The sequence below is a fragment of the Macaca mulatta genome, chromosome 7 (genome assembly GCF_049350105.2).
Source record: "Macaca mulatta isolate MMU2019108-1 chromosome 7, T2T-MMU8v2.0, whole genome shotgun sequence".
Classification (NCBI taxonomy): domain Eukaryota; kingdom Metazoa; phylum Chordata; class Mammalia; order Primates; family Cercopithecidae; genus Macaca; species Macaca mulatta.
The window spans coordinates 143,225,038-143,244,949 of NC_133412.1; the positions used below are offsets into that span (position 1 = coordinate 143,225,038).

General features: G+C 44.7%; 1 protein-coding gene across 19 annotated transcripts in view; it reads right to left on the reverse strand.

Annotated features, from left to right (window-relative positions):
- Positions 1 to 248: 248 nt before the first annotated feature.
- The window catches only part of SLC8A3 (solute carrier family 8 member A3), a 141,452-nt gene continuing 121,788 nt past the window's right edge, over positions 249 to 19,912 (reverse strand). For 3 of the 19 annotated variants that reach the window (XM_077941305.1, XM_015143986.3, XM_015143985.3), the window contains 5 exons: positions 12,193 to 12,210; positions 8,358 to 8,482; positions 7,377 to 7,476; positions 4,779 to 5,054; positions 249 to 2,359 (listed from right to left, as the gene is read on the reverse strand). In XM_077941305.1, the coding sequence (XP_077797431.1) occupies positions 1,983 to 2,359; positions 4,779 to 5,054; positions 7,377 to 7,476; positions 8,358 to 8,482; positions 12,193 to 12,210 (896 nt within the window). In that variant the 3' untranslated portion in view covers positions 249 to 1,982. Of the gene's footprint in view, positions 2,360 to 4,778; positions 5,055 to 7,376; positions 7,477 to 8,357; positions 8,508 to 12,192; positions 12,211 to 17,257; positions 17,362 to 19,912 lie in introns of all 19 variants that reach the window. The other 16 variants (XM_077941317.1, XM_077941316.1, XM_077941313.1 and 13 more) reach the window with 11 other exon arrangements.

Genomic DNA, 19,912 nt, shown 5'->3' on the forward strand with positions numbered 1-19,912 from the left:
AGAAACCTCCTTCTTCCATAACTACCACAGCTCTTACTACTACTTACATCTTCCAACTTCGCAAAGTTCGGGTTTTGACAAGTGGCATTTTCCTGAAGTACTTTTGCTTAAAATATACTGGGTTTGACACATTGGCACCTGAGTGTGAGAGGCGGTGACACCTTCACCTGAGTCACATCTCCTCAGAAGAAGCCCACTGTGGCCCCCTGGACCTTCCACTGAAGAAACACAGGGAGAAGCAAGCTGTACGTAGAGAGATATAAGTATAGCTTTTATTTTTTTTTGAACCAACCCAACATTTCCACCGGCAACTGTCAACATAGCTTATGACATGAGCACTGTTTCTTTTTTAGTTATTTTTTTCTTAAAAAATGTGTTTAAAATTAACAGGTGTTTTTTAATTTCTCCCCCCCTCCCCTTAGAAAATGTATTTATGTCAATGCAGAAAGCCTAAAGATCCGTGGGCAGTTTTGTGATGACATCTTATGTCTGTTTATTTGCGTGTATGTGTGTGTGTGTTAAAGCCAGGTCTTCCCACATTTGTTGGGAAAAGGTCTGTAGGGCACAGAGATCTCTTTCTCTAAAAACCCAGGCTCCACAGGATTATGACAACTAAGATTCCTCTTACTGGAGCAAGAACTACCCCACAGGCTGGAAAAAGAGCTTCATGAAGTTTAAAAACAAGCAGGAACGTGGGAGAAATGAGGAATTCCAGTTCCTATCTTGTAAAAATGCTTTCATATGTGACCTGAGGGACCAGGAGAGGTGAAGGGAGCCCCTTGTTCTCTTATAAAATCTCTAAGTTTTTACACTACTTCAAGAAATATAGTCAGCCCTCTTTGTATAGAGCATTAGGAAGCAAGAGAGTGGTGAAGGTGACATTCCTCAGGCACATTGACATTTAAAATACAAACTTTTCACTTAAATCTCTCACTGGTTGGATATCTCTTCTCTCCTGCCTCAGATACAAAGTCAAAGATACTAAGAAGGACTGAATCCCTTTTGTTCTTCCAGTAGCCCTTTGTCATCACACACCATTCCTATTTTTGTCCCATCTCTCCTACTTGGTGGGTCTTCCTGCAGAAGGATACACAAGTGGACACTGACACAATAAGACACACAGAACTGGAAAGACTTGGGCAAAGAGGGACAATTGCTTTTTGTATTTGACTTGATTCAACATAAGTATAAAAAGCTCCTCCTGCTCCAGTTGAAGCTCCTGTAAGATCTTTAGTACCCTGCATGGGTGAGTGAGCTTATGTCTACCCCAACGCCATCACTCCTCCCAAGAACTGAGAGAAAACAGTGAGATGGGGAACTGGATCTTGATGGAGCCAAGGGGTGGTGGGAGAGCATACGTCTGAAAATTCATGTTTCTCTCTGTTGGCTCAGACCTGGAATTCCTTCGTGGCACCTTTTTCACTCACTTCAGGGAAAAAAAAAAAAAAGACAAAACAAAACAATAAGCAAAACCTAATGGCAAAATGAAAGCAACCAGAATAATGATTACAATGAAAAAAGAACCCCACCCTAGCCACATGAATGTGACTCATTTTCACGTCTTATCAGCTGAGTGAGATAATAGGGACGTATGGAATTGGGCAGAGAGGAGAAACCCTGCCTCCAAAGAAATGAGAGGCAAAGGAATAATCAGAAGGTGGAATAGAAGGAGGTGAAAGGCTCTGACCTTTGCTTTGGGTCAGGGATATGAAGAGGAGATGGGGTGGAGGTGGATTTGTTGCTGTCGTTTGTTTGTATTTAATTAAATACTGTGTAAAGTCGGTGATTCCTCCATTGTTTGATTGATTAAGACTTTGCCCTTTCAGTTCACTGCCAGGGCCTAAGTTGGGTGAAGTTCCTGGGGCTTGGGTCCTGATGCTGCCTCTCTAGGGCAACGCAGCCTGGAGAGGTCACTGGTGGGGAAGTGCCCTTCTCTTAGGAGAAGTCCTAGGCCTGCCCTGTCGGAGGCTCTGTTCCGCGGCTCAGAACCCCTTAATGTAGCAATAGGCCTCTAGTGTGGCAAAGAGTATGTAGAGGAGCCACAGGCTTACAAAGAGCCATGTCGTGGCGAGCTTGCAGCCACGGGGGCCACCAAGCTCCCCTCCCAGGTGTGGCCGCCGTCGGTACAAGAGCACGCTGATGCAGACAAATGCAAAGATGGTGAAGAGGGTGACAGAGAAGGCCAGCGTGCCAGCCGATACGTGGAACTCCTGTCCCTGCAGAGCCCAGTAGATGGCGGCCACGGACCAGGCCAGGCCGATGCCCAGGAAGACGTTGACGGCGTTGCTGCCCGTCACGTTGCCAATGGAGGCGTCTGCATATACATCCTGGAGGGCAGCAGCTTTGCTGGCAAACGTATCTGGAAAAGGACAGAGACACATGGGAGCTGGCAGGAGGCTAAGGTGTGCAGGGTCTGTCTTCCAGTATGCCCAAAAAGCAGCTTGAGCTGGTGGGCTGAGCCCGGGAAGGAGAGACAAGGGCTAGGGGGCCACTCCTACCTCCTAGCTCTGCCACAAGCAAGCGTGCGGCCCTGGGTAGGTCACATCCCTAGTCTGGGCTTCCCGTCCCTCATCTGCAGTGATCTAAAAGATTCTGAAGGGCTTTCCAGTTCTGATATTTACTGAGTGGGCTTATTGTTCTCCTTTGACTACTTTTTCGATAAGGGAAGTTTGCCATCCCATAATATCTCCCCAGGGAACACCGTGGGAAGCTGCTTGGAGTAGATGCCTGATTTTAACTGTCATATGGGGCATTTATTCACAAACCACCAACAGTTATTGAGCAATGCCTACTGACTCAAAACTGGGCAAGGTACTGGATTTTGGGGACAGAGGACATGCTGGGGAAGCATGATGGGGACATGCAGGGTGAACTGTGGATTCAAGGAAGACGGGGCTCTGTCTTTGTGGTTTTTATGTGTATCACAGGGCTTTGCAGGGTGTTTGACTTTAGATCTTGGTACAGATTGTAGCTATAGGGAGGACTGTCAGAGACATCTAGCCCAATCCTTTTATTTTACAGGTAAGAAAAATAAGGGTCAAATAATTTACCCAAGGTCACATAGGATGTTAGCAAGAGACTTGACCCTAAGGCCCTCAGGTAAGGACCCTTTCCATATCATCAACTATATCCAAAGAACTTCAGCCAAAGCCACTAAATCAGATGAGTGGATCACAGGATAACCTTCTTAAAGCCTCAAATGCTGTTAGCTGTTGTCTTGGCCAATTGCAAGGACTTGGAGCTGCCTAAAGATATTTGCCTGGTTTGCTTCATTATTGCCATTTTTTTTAGGTCTCCCAGAGAAAACCTCTTACCCTGTCTCGCCTATGGCTTTGTTTTTTTGTTTGTTTTTGTTGTTGTTGTTGTTGTTTGCTTCTGATCCTCTGATATTTCTTCCCACCTCTATGCTTTCCCCCATATTTCCTCCCTCCCCTCTGATAGTTCAGGTCCCCCAAGGCTTGGAGAACAGAGATCACAGGGCATCTCATCCACAGGCCTTCCCGGGATCATCCATCTAATTTCCAGCCTCCTGATGCATTTCCACGATAGCTAAATCTCTTGCATCACTAATGGACAAATAATCCCACTGGCCTGCGCTGGGGTTTTGGAAAGAGGTTTTCCTAGAATTTGATGTGAATTCAGCTACTATCTTGAAGGATATGTTTGCTTGGTACAGGAAAGATTTCTCTTGGTCCAGCAAGAAGAGTCCTGTCTGATGAGATTTAGCCTAACCTCCTGCAGGAGGATGCGCTCTGTTTCTTTCTGGGGCAATTGGGATGCCAGCTCCCTGGCAGAAGTTCAGAGTTCAGAGGCCCCAAAGCCCCTAACTGAATTAAGTAAAGAACCTGGGCTAGTGCAGCCCCTCTCTACCTGCTAACTCTTACATTCAGGCCCAGCTTTCATCCTTATGCAGTACCTTGCTTTTTCTTCTTAGGATTTAACAAGATAACTTTCATTATAGTAGTTAAGTGTTATCTCCTTCACTAGATTATAAACTCCACGTGGAGAAGGAAGCATGTGTATCTTGCCTTTCACTATAGTTCCAAAAACTAGCACAATACTGTAACAGGCATAATACGTGCTTAGTAAATATTTATTCAACAAATAAAGGAATGTCTGCCCCTTTTTGTTTGTCTTTGAGTGTTCCTAAGAAAAAGAAAAAGTATGTAATTCATCCTATAAAAAGATAAAAGCTGTGGAGCTTCCTTTGCCTGTTCTGCTAGGAGATGCTTTGTACTCACAGTGTCCTTCCAAGTAGAGGAGGCCAAGAATGTATGCGGGCATTTCTCCTTTGATATCTTTGAGTTGGCTCATCTTTAACCTCTCAGAGATCGCCAGAGGTAAATAGAAGGAGAACAATATCTACATTCTTTTAATTTCACTCTTTGCATCTATTCACATAATGTGGAGGTTAAGAAATTGGACCACTTACTTGGGCATGTAGCTTAACCTCTGTGGGCCTCAGTTTCTTTGTCTGTGAAGTGGGGATAATAACTTACCATATTTAATAGGGCTTTGGGAAACATTACAGGGAGAAAATGTAAACGTGTAAATTGCTGAACACACATAGTGTCTGTCAAATTGAAAGTGCTCAAGAAATATTAGCTGTCATTACTAATGTCATTAGTTATCTCTTTGATTGACTTTTGTGCACTTTAAGGGCAGAGGCTCTGTTAAGTTCAGATCTCAGATGGTATGGAAGATAATCAGATGGAGTCCAGGGGTCATTCGAACCAGGTAAAATCCTCTTTGCAAATTCAAGCACCTCTCACTCTCACCTGGGACAGAGGTGCCAAATGCCACGAAAACAACAGCTGTGACTGAATCCTTGAGACCAATGGTGCAGCCGAAGTGCGAGGCCAGGTCCCCAATGATGGCGGTGAGCATGCCGATGATGAGGATGGAGACGGCGAAGCAGGCCCAGCCGTGGCAGTACTCTGTGGGGGGCACACAGGCAAACAGCACCTTCCAGAAGACTGTCAGGAAGTGCATGACGTAGTCAAAGCAGGAGGGCAGCCTCTCCTCCCCGGATTCATCCTCATCCTCATCCCCTGCTGGAGGCAAGATAAACAGGCAAGAGAAAGGGGAGCGAGGTCAGATAATCATTTATAAGAAAGTCAAACCCAACCTGCACCACAGGCATCATCTGCTAGAAGGGGACTCCAGCTGTCTTCTGGGCAGCTGATGGGGGCCAGGGCCAGGATGCCAGAAAATAGTTGGGAAACAATTTGATATGCCTCACCAGTCAATTTGAGTGCAGGGCACCAAGGTAGAGTGGGAGAGAGAGGGCCAGGGAATAAGGAAGAAAAGAAAGAAGGAGATTAAGATGAACAAGACAAGTGGAGCAGAAAGAAAGGAGGATGCAAACCATCATTCTCAGCAAACTAACTCAAGAACAGAAAACCAAACACCATATGTTCTCACTCATAAATGGGAGCTGAACAATGAGAACACATGGACACAGGGAGGGGAACATCACACACTGGGGCCTGTCAGGGAGTGGGGACTAGGGGAGGTATAGCATTAGGAGAAATACGTAATGTAGATGACGGGTTGATGGGTACAGCAAACCACCATGGCACGTGTATACCTATGTAACAAAATTGCATGTTCTACACATGTACCCTAGAACTTAAAGTATAATTTAGAAAAAAGAAAGAAAGGAGAACGCACAAGCTGCATTTTGTTGTCTAGGCAAAGAAAAGTGAAATCAGTTCAGCATGGCCACTCTTCACTGGACACCAGCAGGGCTCCTCTCAAATTTTCTGACTTGACTGCTGCAGTAACCATTGTGGCTCTGGTCATTATCTGTCGCCTGAGGGATGGCTGTCATTCCAGATCATGAGAATATACTGCAGAGTCAGTGCCATCCTCCAAATATCTCATGGGAAAGAGCAGGATGGGCCTTGATTGTCCTTGCCAGGAATGTGGGCAGAGTTGCCCACTCAGCAGCCCTGGGGGGGAGGGTGTGCTGAGGCATGCCTGTGCCTTGCCAACGGCAACCTCTGTCATGTTTTGGCATAACTGGTAGAAGCTGGGTTTTGAAAGAACAGGAGTCAGAACACTTGGGTTCTCATTCCAGCTTTGCCATGAAGAAAATCTGTAAGCTGGGGTAAATAATCTCTTATTTCTGAACCCCAGGCCCCTCCTTTGTAAAAGGAGCGGGGTGGATGATGTGGCCTACATTCCGTGTATTGTCTCAAAGGGGCACAGTCAGGTCATCAGAAGGGGGAGCTAGAAAGATCTAAAGCAGGCAGTGAGAAAAGTGGGGCAGCCGCAGCAGCAGCAGCAGCAAACCTCTCTTCCTGGCTGTCCTTTTGCTCTGGCTCTGGGGCCTTGGGGATATGACCCTGTGGGTTGCTATGACAACAAAGCCTCTCAATAAAATACAAGGCCAGTAGTGCTCAGCAGTGCAAGGAGGCCTCAGTGGTGCTGAGGTGATAGTGACGGTGGTTGGGAGACCCTTTCCGTCCATGTTCCAACCAGCAGTCCCCACAGGCTGCTAGGACTCCTGGCTGTGCTGTGGGTCGTTACTGAGGGAGCCTGTCAGTAAATGCCGAGGGAGGGGTTTGGAATCATCCAGGGTGTTTTGTTGGAGAGTCAATGCAACACATTTTATAAACTCCTAACTCCCACATCTCTAAATCAGAATTGTCCCACATTTTACAGAAGAGGGGGACCAAACAAAAGAAAAGGAAGAATGACAGAAATCAGAATTTATTGAGTTTGGATTTTACACAAGACTCTGTACTTTTCTACCTTTCTGAGAAAGGTAGCAGTAGTTCCCCTTTGGGATGAGGACATTGAGGTCAGAGAGGGTACATTGTTCCACTTCACACAGCAGAGCAAGGATTTGAAACCAGAGATAGCCATGTTTTTCAGTTACACCACGATTCTTTTCCAAAGTGATCCAGTGAGGCAGTAGGCACCTAGGACTAGAGCTGGGAAGACTGAACATACAGGCCTGGCCAGGGAATGACCGACGGTTTTTTTTTTTTTTTTTTTTTTTTTTGGAGTAAGAGTCTCGCTGTGTCGCCCAGGCTGGGGTGCAGTGGCGCGATCTCGGCTCACTGCAAGCTCCGCCTCCCGGGTTCACGCCATTCTCCTGCCTCAGCCTCCGAGTAGCTGGGACTACAGGCACCCGCCACCTCGCCCGGCTAGTTTTTTGTATTTTTAGTAGAGACAGGGTTTCACCATGTTAGCCAGGATGGTCTTGATCTCCTGACCTCGTGATCCACCCGCCTTGGCCTCCCAAAGTGCTGGGATTACAGGCTTGAGCCACCGCGCCCTGCCGGCCTACTGTTAACGTGGCTTTATGCTTCCTTCTCAGAGGTTGCCTGCTTCTCCCAGCAAGGCCAGCCTGAGACACTTCTCACCTGCACTGACGGTGATGGCCTCCATGAACTGGTCCCTCCAGGAATGGGTCCCCACAACCAAGGCCAGGTTTGTCTTCTTGATCAGTTTGTCCACCGTAGTCTGTTAGGAAGAGAAAAACTTGGAACCATGAGGTTAGAATGCTCAGAACCAATGAGGAGTCTGGTTCTTCAAAGGAATGAAAGATGCCCTGTCTCCAGGGTGTTCTGACAGTTATGCATGGAATGGCCTTGGGCGATCTCTTTTGAGGCAATCCTTCTATTTCCCTTTGTTTTTGGTTGTAATCTTTTTGTTTTGTTTTGTTTGAGACAGGGTCTCACTCTATCACCCAGGCTGGAGTGCAGTGTGCAATCATGGCTCATTGCAGCCTCAACCTCCTGGACCTAAGCCATCCTCCCACTTCGGCCTCCTGAGTAGCTGGGACCACAGGCATGTACAACCATGCCAAGCTGATCTTCATTTTGTTTTATTTTTTGTAGAGATGGGGTCTCCCTATGTTGCCCAGGCTGGTCTCAAACTCCTAGGCACAAGTGATCCTCCCACCTCGGCCTCCCAAAGTGCTGAGATTACAGGTGTGAGTCCCTCGCTGCCTGGCCTGGCTGTGACTTTTGAAATTGGCTATTTAGAGTAATACAATAAAGAATAATAATAATGATGTTAATATATCTTGCCCTGTAGTAGTGAGTTTTAATATTTTTGCTTTAAAAATACAGTTAAACAGTAGTGATAATACATCTCAGGACTTTCTAGCCCACTTATTTCACATTCTATGTTATGTTTCTTTACAATATTCCTAGCATACAAATGACCAGCACTATTTGTTTCATGTTACAAATGGAGAAACTGAGACCTGGGGTGAGTAAGTGATTTGTTCAGTTTCAACTTCACATATTCACTAGTGAAAGTGGAAAAAAACACCCCAGGTCTTCTGCCTCCCACTTTAATTTATTTATTATTCAATTAGACCTCACTGTTTGCCTGACCTTGAACTCATAGGACTCTTCGATGATGACTTCTAGTTTGGGGTGTTCACCCAATACTGGCTTTCCCATCTCTGCTATCCTCTTGGCCTCTTCTTCCTCCATAGTCAGCTTCCTGTCTGTCAACTCTGCAACAAAACAAAATCGGACTCACTTTAACACCTTTTCCATTTCCTGAAAGGATACAGCTCAGAGTATTAGACATGGGCAGTGGGTATAAAGCAAGTAACTCTTGGGAATGGGAAGTTTATATATATTTTTAGTGCGTCTTTTTATGAAGTACTAAACACTTTATAATCAGACCATGAGAATGTGCCTTGCAGGCTGGGATAAGCATTCCTCTTTCTCTTTTATATGTGGGTGGACAACCTGATCCAAAGGTCTCCTGAGAAATAGCATAAAGTGAAGTTCTCAAGACATTCAGTGAGATGTTGGGGAACTGGGAAGAAAGGGCAAGTGTTTTGACTCTGAACTATTTTGAACTGTTGGACCTGTTTGTTCAACCACTTCCTGTAAGAGTTCTTGAAGGTGCAGAAGCACATTTATTCCAAGGAAATGTCTACTGGTTTCACAGCATCTTGACTCATTTACCAATGGTCCCTTCTCATGTTGAACAGTTTTTTTTTTTTTTTTTTTCCACTTTGGCTGGTGAGTCCATTTTAAGACCACTTCTCCATGAAGACATGTTTTCTGGATTAGAGTGAAATAGAGATTGAATCTTTTTATTCCCCTTTGATTAGAAAATTGCTCTTGGCAGCTTGTTTCTTTCAGAGCTCATTTAAACATCTTCCCATCCAAGTCCACATTCTCACAAGCAATTAATTCTTTTATTCAGCTCCTTAATTGTTTTCATTCCACACAGTAAACCTCCCAGGGGAATCCTGTAGTCCTTGGATAATCTCAAGGACAAAATGGGTCAGAGGCCAAGAAGGTCTTTTTTCTCTAGCTGGGGAATTGGTGAAGCAAGGGGAGTCATGAGACTCCAGCTCTCGAGTTTGCAAGGAAAGAAATTCACTGAAAAGACTATAAGCCAAGGGTTTAAGTTACCAAACAGAGCGCCTTATATTTTATGTAAGAATTTTCTTAGTTGGCCTGCAGGAAGATGGTATGAGAGTGTGCGGAGACTTCCTGAGCTCGCTGTTTTGCTCAGTGTTTCGGGCACCAAACACAGAAGGCAGTCCTAAAATGTCTGGGAGCTGTCCGTGGTGCTGTCCTTCCTCTAGTGCTGGTGGCCACTTTTGGAAACAATGTTTTCTCAAGGATCCATGTCTTTCTGCATATTTCCAAGTCAGCAGACATCCTCTAGCAGCCTGATTTCATTTAGTCTATTGAATTTTAGTCTCTAATTAGTTAATTCTGAAGGTAAATCTGGGTGAATCTAGGGTTCTGGCTATGAGGTCAGCAACCCTAGAAGCCAGACTGCAAGCTACTCTGGGAAAAAGCTCTTAGAAAAAGCCACACAGATTCCATACTCTTTTTCTTTACTTGCAGGTTTAAGCACCATATCACAATGCCTATCTTAGCAGTGACAGTTTTATTCCACTTCTTCCTCCTCAATTCCCCCATGTCATACTTTACATGTGACACAATAACTTTACACCAATATAATGAGCTCTCCAGTGACATATAAATGTACCTGTCTAACCCCTTGTCCACCTATCAATCTAGCACCTTATCCATCTGGCAGGATATTGATCTACTTACTGACCTGTGCACCCACCCCTGTGGTGACAGTCAGTTTTTCCATCTAGCTTTCTGCAAAAAATCCCATTGGCAAATAACCAGTCCTCTATCTTTGGATCTCCTACAGTCCCACAGAGGCTCTCTGTATATATTTGTTAATTGACTGAGTCACACGTCTCTAAGTTAATTCTAGTTTCTAGTTTCTTGGTTTGGCAATAATTCCTGCCTTTTTCTATTTTTGTCACGATCATTCCTTTAAATTCAAATTTTGTTTATTTCTTGAGAGAATTATAAGTCTCCAATTCAGAGGACCATAGTGATTCTGATCACTTGTTTATGTGACTCCTCAGAATTTCAAGTAAAAAGAATAAATGGCAGGTGATCTAGATATTCAGACTGAGTAAATAAACTCTCAGTTCTAGGAACAGGAAGAGAGGCTGGAAGGGGAGAGAGAGATAGAACATGAATAGGATGGAAGATTGAACAAATATTGGAAGGACAAAGAGCTTGCCAGGCCAGGCAAGAATAGGACGTTGTGAACACTCCGCAGAGTGATGCAGCTGGTGCTCTTCCTGCAAGGTGCCTGAGCTTGGGAGGGTGGCTCAGAATGAACATATTCACTCTCTGTCTTTCACCATCAGGCACATTAATCATGTTTGCCTGTCCACCTAGGAAAATTAAAACCAGGATTTGAGATTTCCAACGGGTTGAAAGGCTAATCAAGTGCTCCTAAATTAAAGATTTGCAGATTGAAAGAGCTAGGAAAAGAAACATTTCCTTTTTCCCATTTTAGCTTCTATTGATGTTTGCAAATATGTTAAAAGTAGAAAGAAACTTAAATCACAATCTTTGTTATGCATATATGTGGGGTGGGGTGGAGGAAACAGTTGGAACAAAGAAGGCTTACATACCTTCATAGGCAAGAGGATGAGTGAAGTGGAGAAGAAAAACCCAGTGCTAGGAAATCAATACCCTGGGAGAAGAGTGAAGAACAGAGGGTTGGGGATAGCCCTTATCTTGTTGGTATAAAAAAGAAGCAAAAAGCCAAGGAAGCTGGAGTAATTGTGTTTTCTCCACAAAATAAAAATGTAGGAGTTACCTATATATTTTTTTTGTTTAAGGCTCCCAGAAGGCAAATGTCCTTACTATGTACACCACCCCTTCCTGAACCCAGGATGTAGTCTGTAGGTGACTTTGAATACCAATGAACTCTGTAAGATGTTTTGCCTCTTAAGTGACCTTAACGTTTTTTTTTCTGTGTTCAAAGAACTGATGAAATGTAAGATGTGCTTTTAAAATATACTGAAACTGTCTTGTGTAGGCCACTCTGCTTGCACAAAGAGTTATAGTATTGCTAGACATGCTGAAAATGCTTTCATATCTGCTCATGAAGTTGAATGTTGTTTATGATTGGTTTCCACTCACGCAAGCATACTTTCAAAGTAGGTGCATGTCCTCTACAGCATCTAGATTCTGCATGAGAATCTCTCCAAACTAAATTCTCTAAAATTTATATTTCCAGCCAGAACACTGCCCCAACCCCCTATCCTAATTCATCTTGTTCATGGCACATAGGACTTTAAGGGTCAATGACAAATGAACCAAAATTCTAGCAATTTAAGGCTCAGCTGTGATGAGATGGAAGAGCTCCAGGACTGGTAAAATTCCAGATTATTTAAAAATTGCTTTTCCTATTCTCACAGCAGGTTTGGTGATTTTCCCTGGAGCCCTTGGGATTAAAGCATTTTTTTTTTTTTTTCAAATCCTATCACAATTACGTTAGGAGATTCCAGCTCTGAATCTCACTGTCTCCTCCCCCACAACATGAGATGGCAGATGAATTAAGACTCAGGAGAAGTCTATGACCCATCATCTCCTTGGTAAGCTTAATTTCTCTTCCTGGTCCCAGAGAGGATCAGCTATGCTTTTACCCACATCCACAGACAGAAGTGATACTCAAGGAATTGCCTTCCTCACAATTGCTTTCTCATAATTGCTTCATGTGGGAAAATAAATCTCCCAGTCCTTGGGAGAAATTGTCAGGTTAACTTGAGCCTGCAGTTCTTATTCAATAAATCAAAGGACATTGGTCTTAAACCAAATAATGGCACTGGCAAGAAGTGGAAAGAAAAGAGGGGGACAAGACATCTCTTACCTGGAGGTAACAGGAGCACTGTTTGCAAATGGATACCAGACAAGTGGAAGAAAGAAAAGGAAAGAACATTAAGGTCCCATCTTGAAAGTATTCCCAGGTTTTGTGGTTGCTGGCAGCATAAGGAAAGCAGTGAGCTTAGTAGGTGAGAGCTCAGCAGCCACATGCAAAAAGCAGATTTGGAGCATGCACAGAGCAGTAGCAAGACGTGTGAGCCACCAGAGACTGCTGAGCACCAGGTCCCTGGTGAGGGCATTTGCTCCCATGCTTTCCCGGCTGCCCTAAGGGCTAGGAATGGAGGAATGAGGATGGGGAACCAAGTGGGTGGGTTGGTCACTCATGACTGTGTAGGATATCAGGTTATCACATCCATTCTGTAAAAAAAGAAGTGAGAATCCGGTTATCATGAAAACTGTGTAACTAACTTATCAGTGGTAAAAATGACCATGGGGCTTGAATGGGAGCTCAAGGAAATGGGTAGCATTGTGTAAGAGTAGAACAGTGCCCAGGTCTATGTCTTCCATCCCTAACGACTTAGCTGAACTCATGCTCAGCTTCTCAGTACCCATAAGGTTTCCATGACCACAAATGCCTTCCTAGCTACCATGTTGACTAGAACTTTGACTTCCCCTAAAAGGATGACTTAGCAAAAACGTAAGTCCTGCAGAATGTTTTCCTTGAATGGTTTGTCTTTACTATAGATCTATCCTGGGTGTTAGGGCTATGGGCTCCTGCCATTTTGTATCACCTCTGCTAAGCAAAGTCCCTGCATGTGGTAGTGTTCAATTAAGTTTGGCTGTTTGCTGTCTATTTTGGCAACTGTCTTTTCCATAGATCTCATGGTGCTGCATCTCTGGTTGGGTGATCTTTCTGTTTCCGAAAGGATAGGCTAAATCAGAGTCCAGGTATTCGGGAACAGAGAAACAGTCATACCAACAGCTATACATAGATGGGAGATGACAAATGCCAGGTCCCTATGTGGATTGGGAAACTGAGTTAAAGACACACCCAATACAGGTTGTCTCTAGTCCTTGAATTTGTACTTATGCTGAACCCTCTTAGAGTTTAAGATCTAAGAATTAAGGAAACTCTTGTGACACACCACATTTTCATTTCTATGGTATCTTAGTACAGCCCCTCACTCCTTGGCTCTCAGATAAAGGTCTGGGAAGAACTTGCCACATATTCGTGGTGTGGTTGGTGACTGATAGAGATTGCTGAGGAAGGAGTGTGTGTTGTGGGGGAACCAGGGGGGACATGTCTGTGAATTTTTTTTTTTCCTAAGAATCTGCAGGAATGCAACTCAGGCCTGTGATCAATCATCCTATATTCACAGCCACTAAGACATATGTGGATCCAGAGTCTGCATGATACATAAACAAGGCAGTTCACTTTTTTAGGTATCTCCCATGTAGAATTCCAAAGGTTAATGGATCAATGATTTTCCTCACTACATTGAGATAGATAAATATATATAGGCAGATGGATGGATGGATAGATAGATAGATAGACAGACAGACAGATAGATAGATAGATAGATAGATAGATAGATAGATAGATAGATAGATAAGCAAGAGCTTGTTTATTCTGCTCCTTCCAGGAGTTTGCATGGAAGAGCTCCTCCTGGCCCCCAAGTTCCAGGGGAGATCAGAGATCCCAGCACACAAATGAACACAGGTGGGCCAGACAAAGGCAGCTCTTCCAGAAAGGTCCCTGATGCCCTGTTTTTCACTCATACATGCCACCGAACATCTGGCCCATCCCTAGAGTAGTGAGAAAGCCTGCAGTCGTCTGGAATTCCATCATTCTCTGGTCATTGTCTCCATGAATCCAAGACTCTCTGCTTAGCAGTTATAGACAGGTCAGTGAGATCTGGGTAGGCCAGCTTTGACTGACACAATACCTCGAGGGTGTTTTTCCTGCTGCTGCTCATGAGAGAAGCTGGAGCTGAACTTTCCCCTGTATTGATCTCCCAGGTCAGGTGAGAGTCATTTATTCCTGCTCAGACACTCCAGGGACAAGCTGGAAAGAGCGTAGCACGGTGAGTAATTAGGAAGCATCTGGGCAGCTTGTCAAGATGAGTCCATGGATGTGGAATAAGGAGGACCAAACAGGTCCCATTCTCGAGAGAGAGAGAGAGACAGTGCTTTCCTTTCCACCCCAAGGCTTCCAATGTCCAGGCCCAGGCCCAACAGTTTTGATTATGTTGCTCAGTGTTGCTCTCAGAATTCCACTTCTAGACTCCAGAGCAACTGTGTTTCCTATTTAGTCTCCCTTTTTTCCAACTCCCAGCTCATCCAGAGCTTTTGATCTCAACTCCGAAGTCTGTTTTGTTTGCCAAAAATAGAGTCTCCTATTTCAAAACCAGTCTTTCATTTTTTAATGCAATTGTCATTTTGACCATGCAGAGACTATGCCACTCTGAATGTTTCAGACTCTCCCATACAGTAGTGATAATGAAAAGCAATTTCCACTGTTCTGTCTCTCACTCTGAGAACAGCGGGGAATTCTGGAAATTTGGATGGGTTTCCATTTGCTTCTGAGTCTAGACAATCAGGTTTTATGACCTTTCACCTTATGGTCTAATGTCAAAATACGGGAAGGACTGAAGAAACTGGAAATTAACTCCCTAGAAAATGTAGACAATAAAACAGGCAGCTGGGAAATTGACACATTCCTTGTTGGCACGGTTCATCTTGGCATCTTGGTCACTGGGGAGATCTGGAGGCACATCACGCAGGCAGCTTGCTGAAATCCTTGTCTTCTCACCTACTCCCTCCACCAGGGTGTTGCTGACATTTCCCTGGACAAAGAATCCAGTGCAAAATAGGAAGATGTCCTCAAATGGGGATTAGCCATACACATTTGCATTTATCTAGGTCTCCTGAAGACTTACCTTGGGTCACTCTCTGTCCTGCTGTTGGTAGAGGTTTTTAAGGGAGGCATAAAAGAAGACCCTCTTTACTGGTGGAATAAAGGCATATATGGACTTCCAACTCTTCCTCTTGTCTGGGGCCACTGCCTTCCTTCCTGTACGCTGTACAATCCTTTGTGCTGCTTTCATTTGCATCTAAGTAGCTTGGACTGTGGAAAGTGATGAAAGTGACTTACAATTGGCCTTGGGTATCTGCTGCTTCCAACCAATTATGAATATGTGGAATAAATGCTCAAGGGAGGTGGCAGTGAGGTAGGACAGGTGCTGAAGCAACCTCTGAGAATATTATTGGTGGCAGGAACTGGAAGTTGGGCAATAATACAATGTGGAAAACAATGGAACCAGAGATAATTTCTTTCTTCCAGCACTCTTTGGTAGTCAGGCTGAGGGCAACATTTTATTGAGTGGCCAAGCAGAGAACCAGCAACGGAAAATGGAGAAGAGTTCTGCCCCTAGAGCATCAGGTATGTCCAAACCAGTGCAGGCACGGAAGTGGTCAGCTCTGCAGGAGAGTCCCCAGCAGACAATGAGAACTGACCGATCACACTGAAAAGGCCTGTAGAGGATCCTTTGGGAATGTTGTTGCTGAATCTCTTAGATCTGTCCTCGTGTGGAAAGTTTTATGCTGCTCTTTGTCACATGAATATGAACTAGTTGCAGTATGATCACCCCTTTTTGACAAACAGGTGGATTTCACTGCTCCATTTTCTAGGAGGCTCCCAGCAGCATATCCCAGCAGCATATCTCTGAATGGGAGTATGAATGTCCTCTTGCTATTTCCCAGGAGCACCCTAACCTATTTCCACATCTATGCCTCCAACACATTCAAAGTAGTGGCTTCCAATCATTTTCTTCAAGGGAAGAAATCCTTCCTTATATCTACCCTGGTTGCAACTTAATCATCCCCTGAGGGAAGAGCCCCTGGCAGGTATTCTTCGACGCATGCCCTAAGGAAAGCAGGAGATGAGGCCACTTCTCCAGTGTGGGGTGAGGGCTACCTTGGGATCTGGGCGATATGTTCACTTGCAGATGCCAAACAAAGGCAGACGTCTGTGAACCTTCCAATACCTGTCTTTCAGAGATCAGCACCAACTGCACCATTTAGAGTCTCTTCTATTGGAAAAGCCACAAGTCAACACTCCAGGCCTACCCAATGTCAGTCCTTTTCTGGGGCCCCTGGCTACGGGAATTTTCATACCTGGAACTACTTCCTTCCCTTCAATTTTCTGCTTTAGAGGTTGCATTGTCCCAAAGTAGCCTGAATAAGGTACTTAACCTTGGGCTAGAAACAAACACTGAATGGGATCGGGTGGGATGCCCTGAGGAGGAAGAATAGCTCAGGATTCCAGATTGCATGATTACTTCAGAAGTCAACTCTCTCTCCGAGAGCTCTCAGAAGCCGTGGCCTCTGACAATTGGTACACTTTCCCATGCCACGGTCTGCCCAACTGTGAAACAGTCAGACAATACACTTACCTCCTCGAAGGGCAGAGGGGCCTATGGGCCACTCCACAAGTGAATAACCTGCCAAGCATTCAAAGGAAGTTGGGGAATGCAGCAGAAAACTGTCAAAGCATCATTGCAACCCAAGCCCCAACGCCCATCCCAGACCCTCCCACATTCAATCCAGGCTAAAGAGTGGGGGAGGGGGGCAGGGGAGGAAGGCAGGGAGGGAAACAGGCATGCACCGCATCACATTCCTTTCTTTTTCTTCTCCTCCGCACCCACCAAGGAATTTTCACATTTACAGATTACAGTGTAGGGGTGGAGTGGGGGAGAGTGCAGGAGCCCATGGCAATTGAATAATTGTAAAATTGTAGCAAAACAGGGAAATAACTCATTAGGGTAATGAGGAGTTGAGGCTGCAGTGCTGCCCAGAAGGCGGGAAAGGAGGAATTTGGAATAAGCTAAGGCTAAGAAGGCAGAGATGATACCGAAACAGGGTGAGAGCGAGAATACAGGAGGGAAAAGAATAAAAAAATCCATTGGTCAAAAAGAGAAAGGAGGAGAAGGGAAGAAAAGGAGGGAGACAAAAATATAGTTGCTTTTTCTTTCTTCTTGTTGTTTTTCAGTTTGTTTTAATTTTTAATTTTTATTTTTTTGTTGTTGTTTTGTTTTTAAAGAATCTCACACCTGATATTCCACGTTCCATCCATTTCGGTTCACCAAGGGCAATGAAGAAATTCTCTTGCCTTTCGTATTCCTCCTCATCTACTATTTTAACCCTTACGGTTTTCCTGTAGGGACAACAAGAGAGAGAGTGTGTCGACTGGGTCGGTAGATTGGTTGGTCACCTGGAGCACAGCCTTTAAAATCATTCCCCATCATTCCTGGCACATGCAGTCCAGTCCCACCATGGTGGCTTTCGACAGGACCATGGTGGATTGTGTTGTTCTCAGGTAATAAATGGTCTTAGCTTTTCTTGTCTCCTTGGTCATAGTTGTTCTTATGGGTGAGAGGGGCAGGGAGCCAGGAGGCAAGGAAAGGTGGGCAAAGGAAGGGAGCCAGAAGGACAGGAGGGGATGAGAAGGCAGAAGGCGGGTAATGGTGTGCAGTCATTTTAGACCTTGCCAACAGTTAGTAGGAAGTGAGTCGGGCAGCACATTCCACTGGGTGTCACATGGTAACAGTGGCATTTCTCTGGGCAACAGGTAAACTACTGACCCACTGGAAATGACCCAGGGTCTTCCCACAACAGGAAATATGTCAGCAGAACCCAGGGTTTGTGTCCCTTCTTTGTGTCTATACTCACTTCCATTGTGAGTTTCAGAAAGAAAATTTTAAAAGGAAAGTATTTATGAGGAAGGGAAACCAGAGAGAGGAAGAGAAGAGGAAGACAGAGAGAGAGAGAGAGAGAGAGAGAGAGAGAAGAAAGGGAGGTAGAATTGTGTGATCTTCTCATTCTTTATCTCATAGGGTTTCAGTGGTGGGAACTAAAATAAATATGTATTAACCACAATATGACATAGGAATCCTTTACTATTTACAGCTGATGCACTTCTGGGAAAATGTGAAGAAAATGATGTAAATCATCAAATTCTAAATCACCTTTGGGCTTCTATCACTTAGGGATGATGTGTCCCCAAACTGGTTTCCTCAATGTGAATTATCATGGATCTGGGGCACAAGGTGATGGAAGTTTCTGTTCATCTCTGGGTATCTCAACAAAACATAGCATCTTTTAAAAACAAATCGCCCAGGGAAGAAAAGGTTCCTTGAAATTCACTCCCCTCCAAAGACTGGCTCTTTGTCATTGGAGAAGTTGCCTTTTGGGCCTGGTTCTTCCTATGTGGTTTCTTCTGGTCCTTCATGGAATCACAATGGTGGCCAGCAGGTCCTACTAGCGAGCCAGAATTGTAATTTTCTGCTTTGTTTTTCTTTTTCTTCTTTTTTGGGGCAGGGGGGAGATTGGGGGAGGGGAGGCCTAAGAACTAAATGCTCTAAAGGGTAAAGAGCATTTACCTAAATGTCTCTTCAGATCCTTTGATGATCCTGCTACCTTCTGTGGATGTGCTTGGCTTTGCCATTTATAATGTAGTAGACTGACCCGAGGGAGTTTGTAAGGCACAGGACTTGCTGTGCATTTGTGGAGTGTGTACTTTACAAGTACAATCACATGCCACATAAAAACGTTTCACTCAATGACAGACCACATCTACAATAGTGGTCCCATAAGGCTATATACTACCATATTTTTACTGTACGTTTTCTATGTCTAGATATGTTTAGATTCACAAATACCATTGTGCTCCAGTTGCCTGCAATATTTAGTACAGGTACATGCTGTACAGATTTGTAGCCTAGGAGCAATAGGCCCACATAGTGCAGGTGTGTCGTAGGCTATACCATCTAGGTTTGTGAAAGTACACTCTATAATGTGCCCACAATGACAAAATTGCTTAAGGACACGGTCCTCAGAATGTATCCTTATTGTTAAGTGATGCATGACTGTACATTTTTATTTCCTCTTTGGGTACTTCTTTTGACATCTTTTTATACCTTGCTCATTGGACAAAAGACAAAGCTCATTGATTGTCAAGAGGCATTTTTGGGGAATATTTCTGTTGGCCCTAGATGTGGGACCCCAGGGCTGTCTACAAGGTGTGAGCCTGTTTTTCCACTGCAGGAACTCTGCTGTGGGATGGGATTGGGGTGCTCTGTGACCACAGGCATAGAGTGGAGGGCATGAGGGACGGCTTGGAAGGGGAAGGAACATTGCCCTCAGTACTGGCAGCTCCCTGCTCCACAGTATGATCTGTTCAGGAAAGGACTTCCTGACTTGCCTATTGGAGGCCATGGGATGTATGGGGTCATTGAAGTGGAAGGCAAAGGTTCCATCCGCTCTGAGAAGCCCCCTGGACTTCTTGGGGAAGCTTCCATTTGGGTCAGGATGATCTCCACCACTATTGTAACTCTCTACCCCCACACCTGGGTGTTCTTAATAGGAAACACAGAGGAAGACAAATGGGTATTTGACCTAGATCTGGAACTCAAACTTGTACTTTCAGCTTACTCAAAGTCAGGAGGAGAAACAAGTCTTAATAGTAGCAACACGGCAGATAAGATGTGCTTATCCTAAAGCCTGCTTTTGGGAGGGGAATGAACTATAATCCAAATCCATTGATTCTCAACTTCCTGGGATTGTAAGTTTAGCCCTGAGAATAACTGCCCCGTGGAAATCTGTGTTGAGAGCCTGTTTGTCAGTGCTGCTCTTCTGCCTGGTGCTGGGCTATCTGGTCCCCTTTCCCCCGCAGACACCCAGCCATTCAGGAGAAGCCAAGAGTTGCA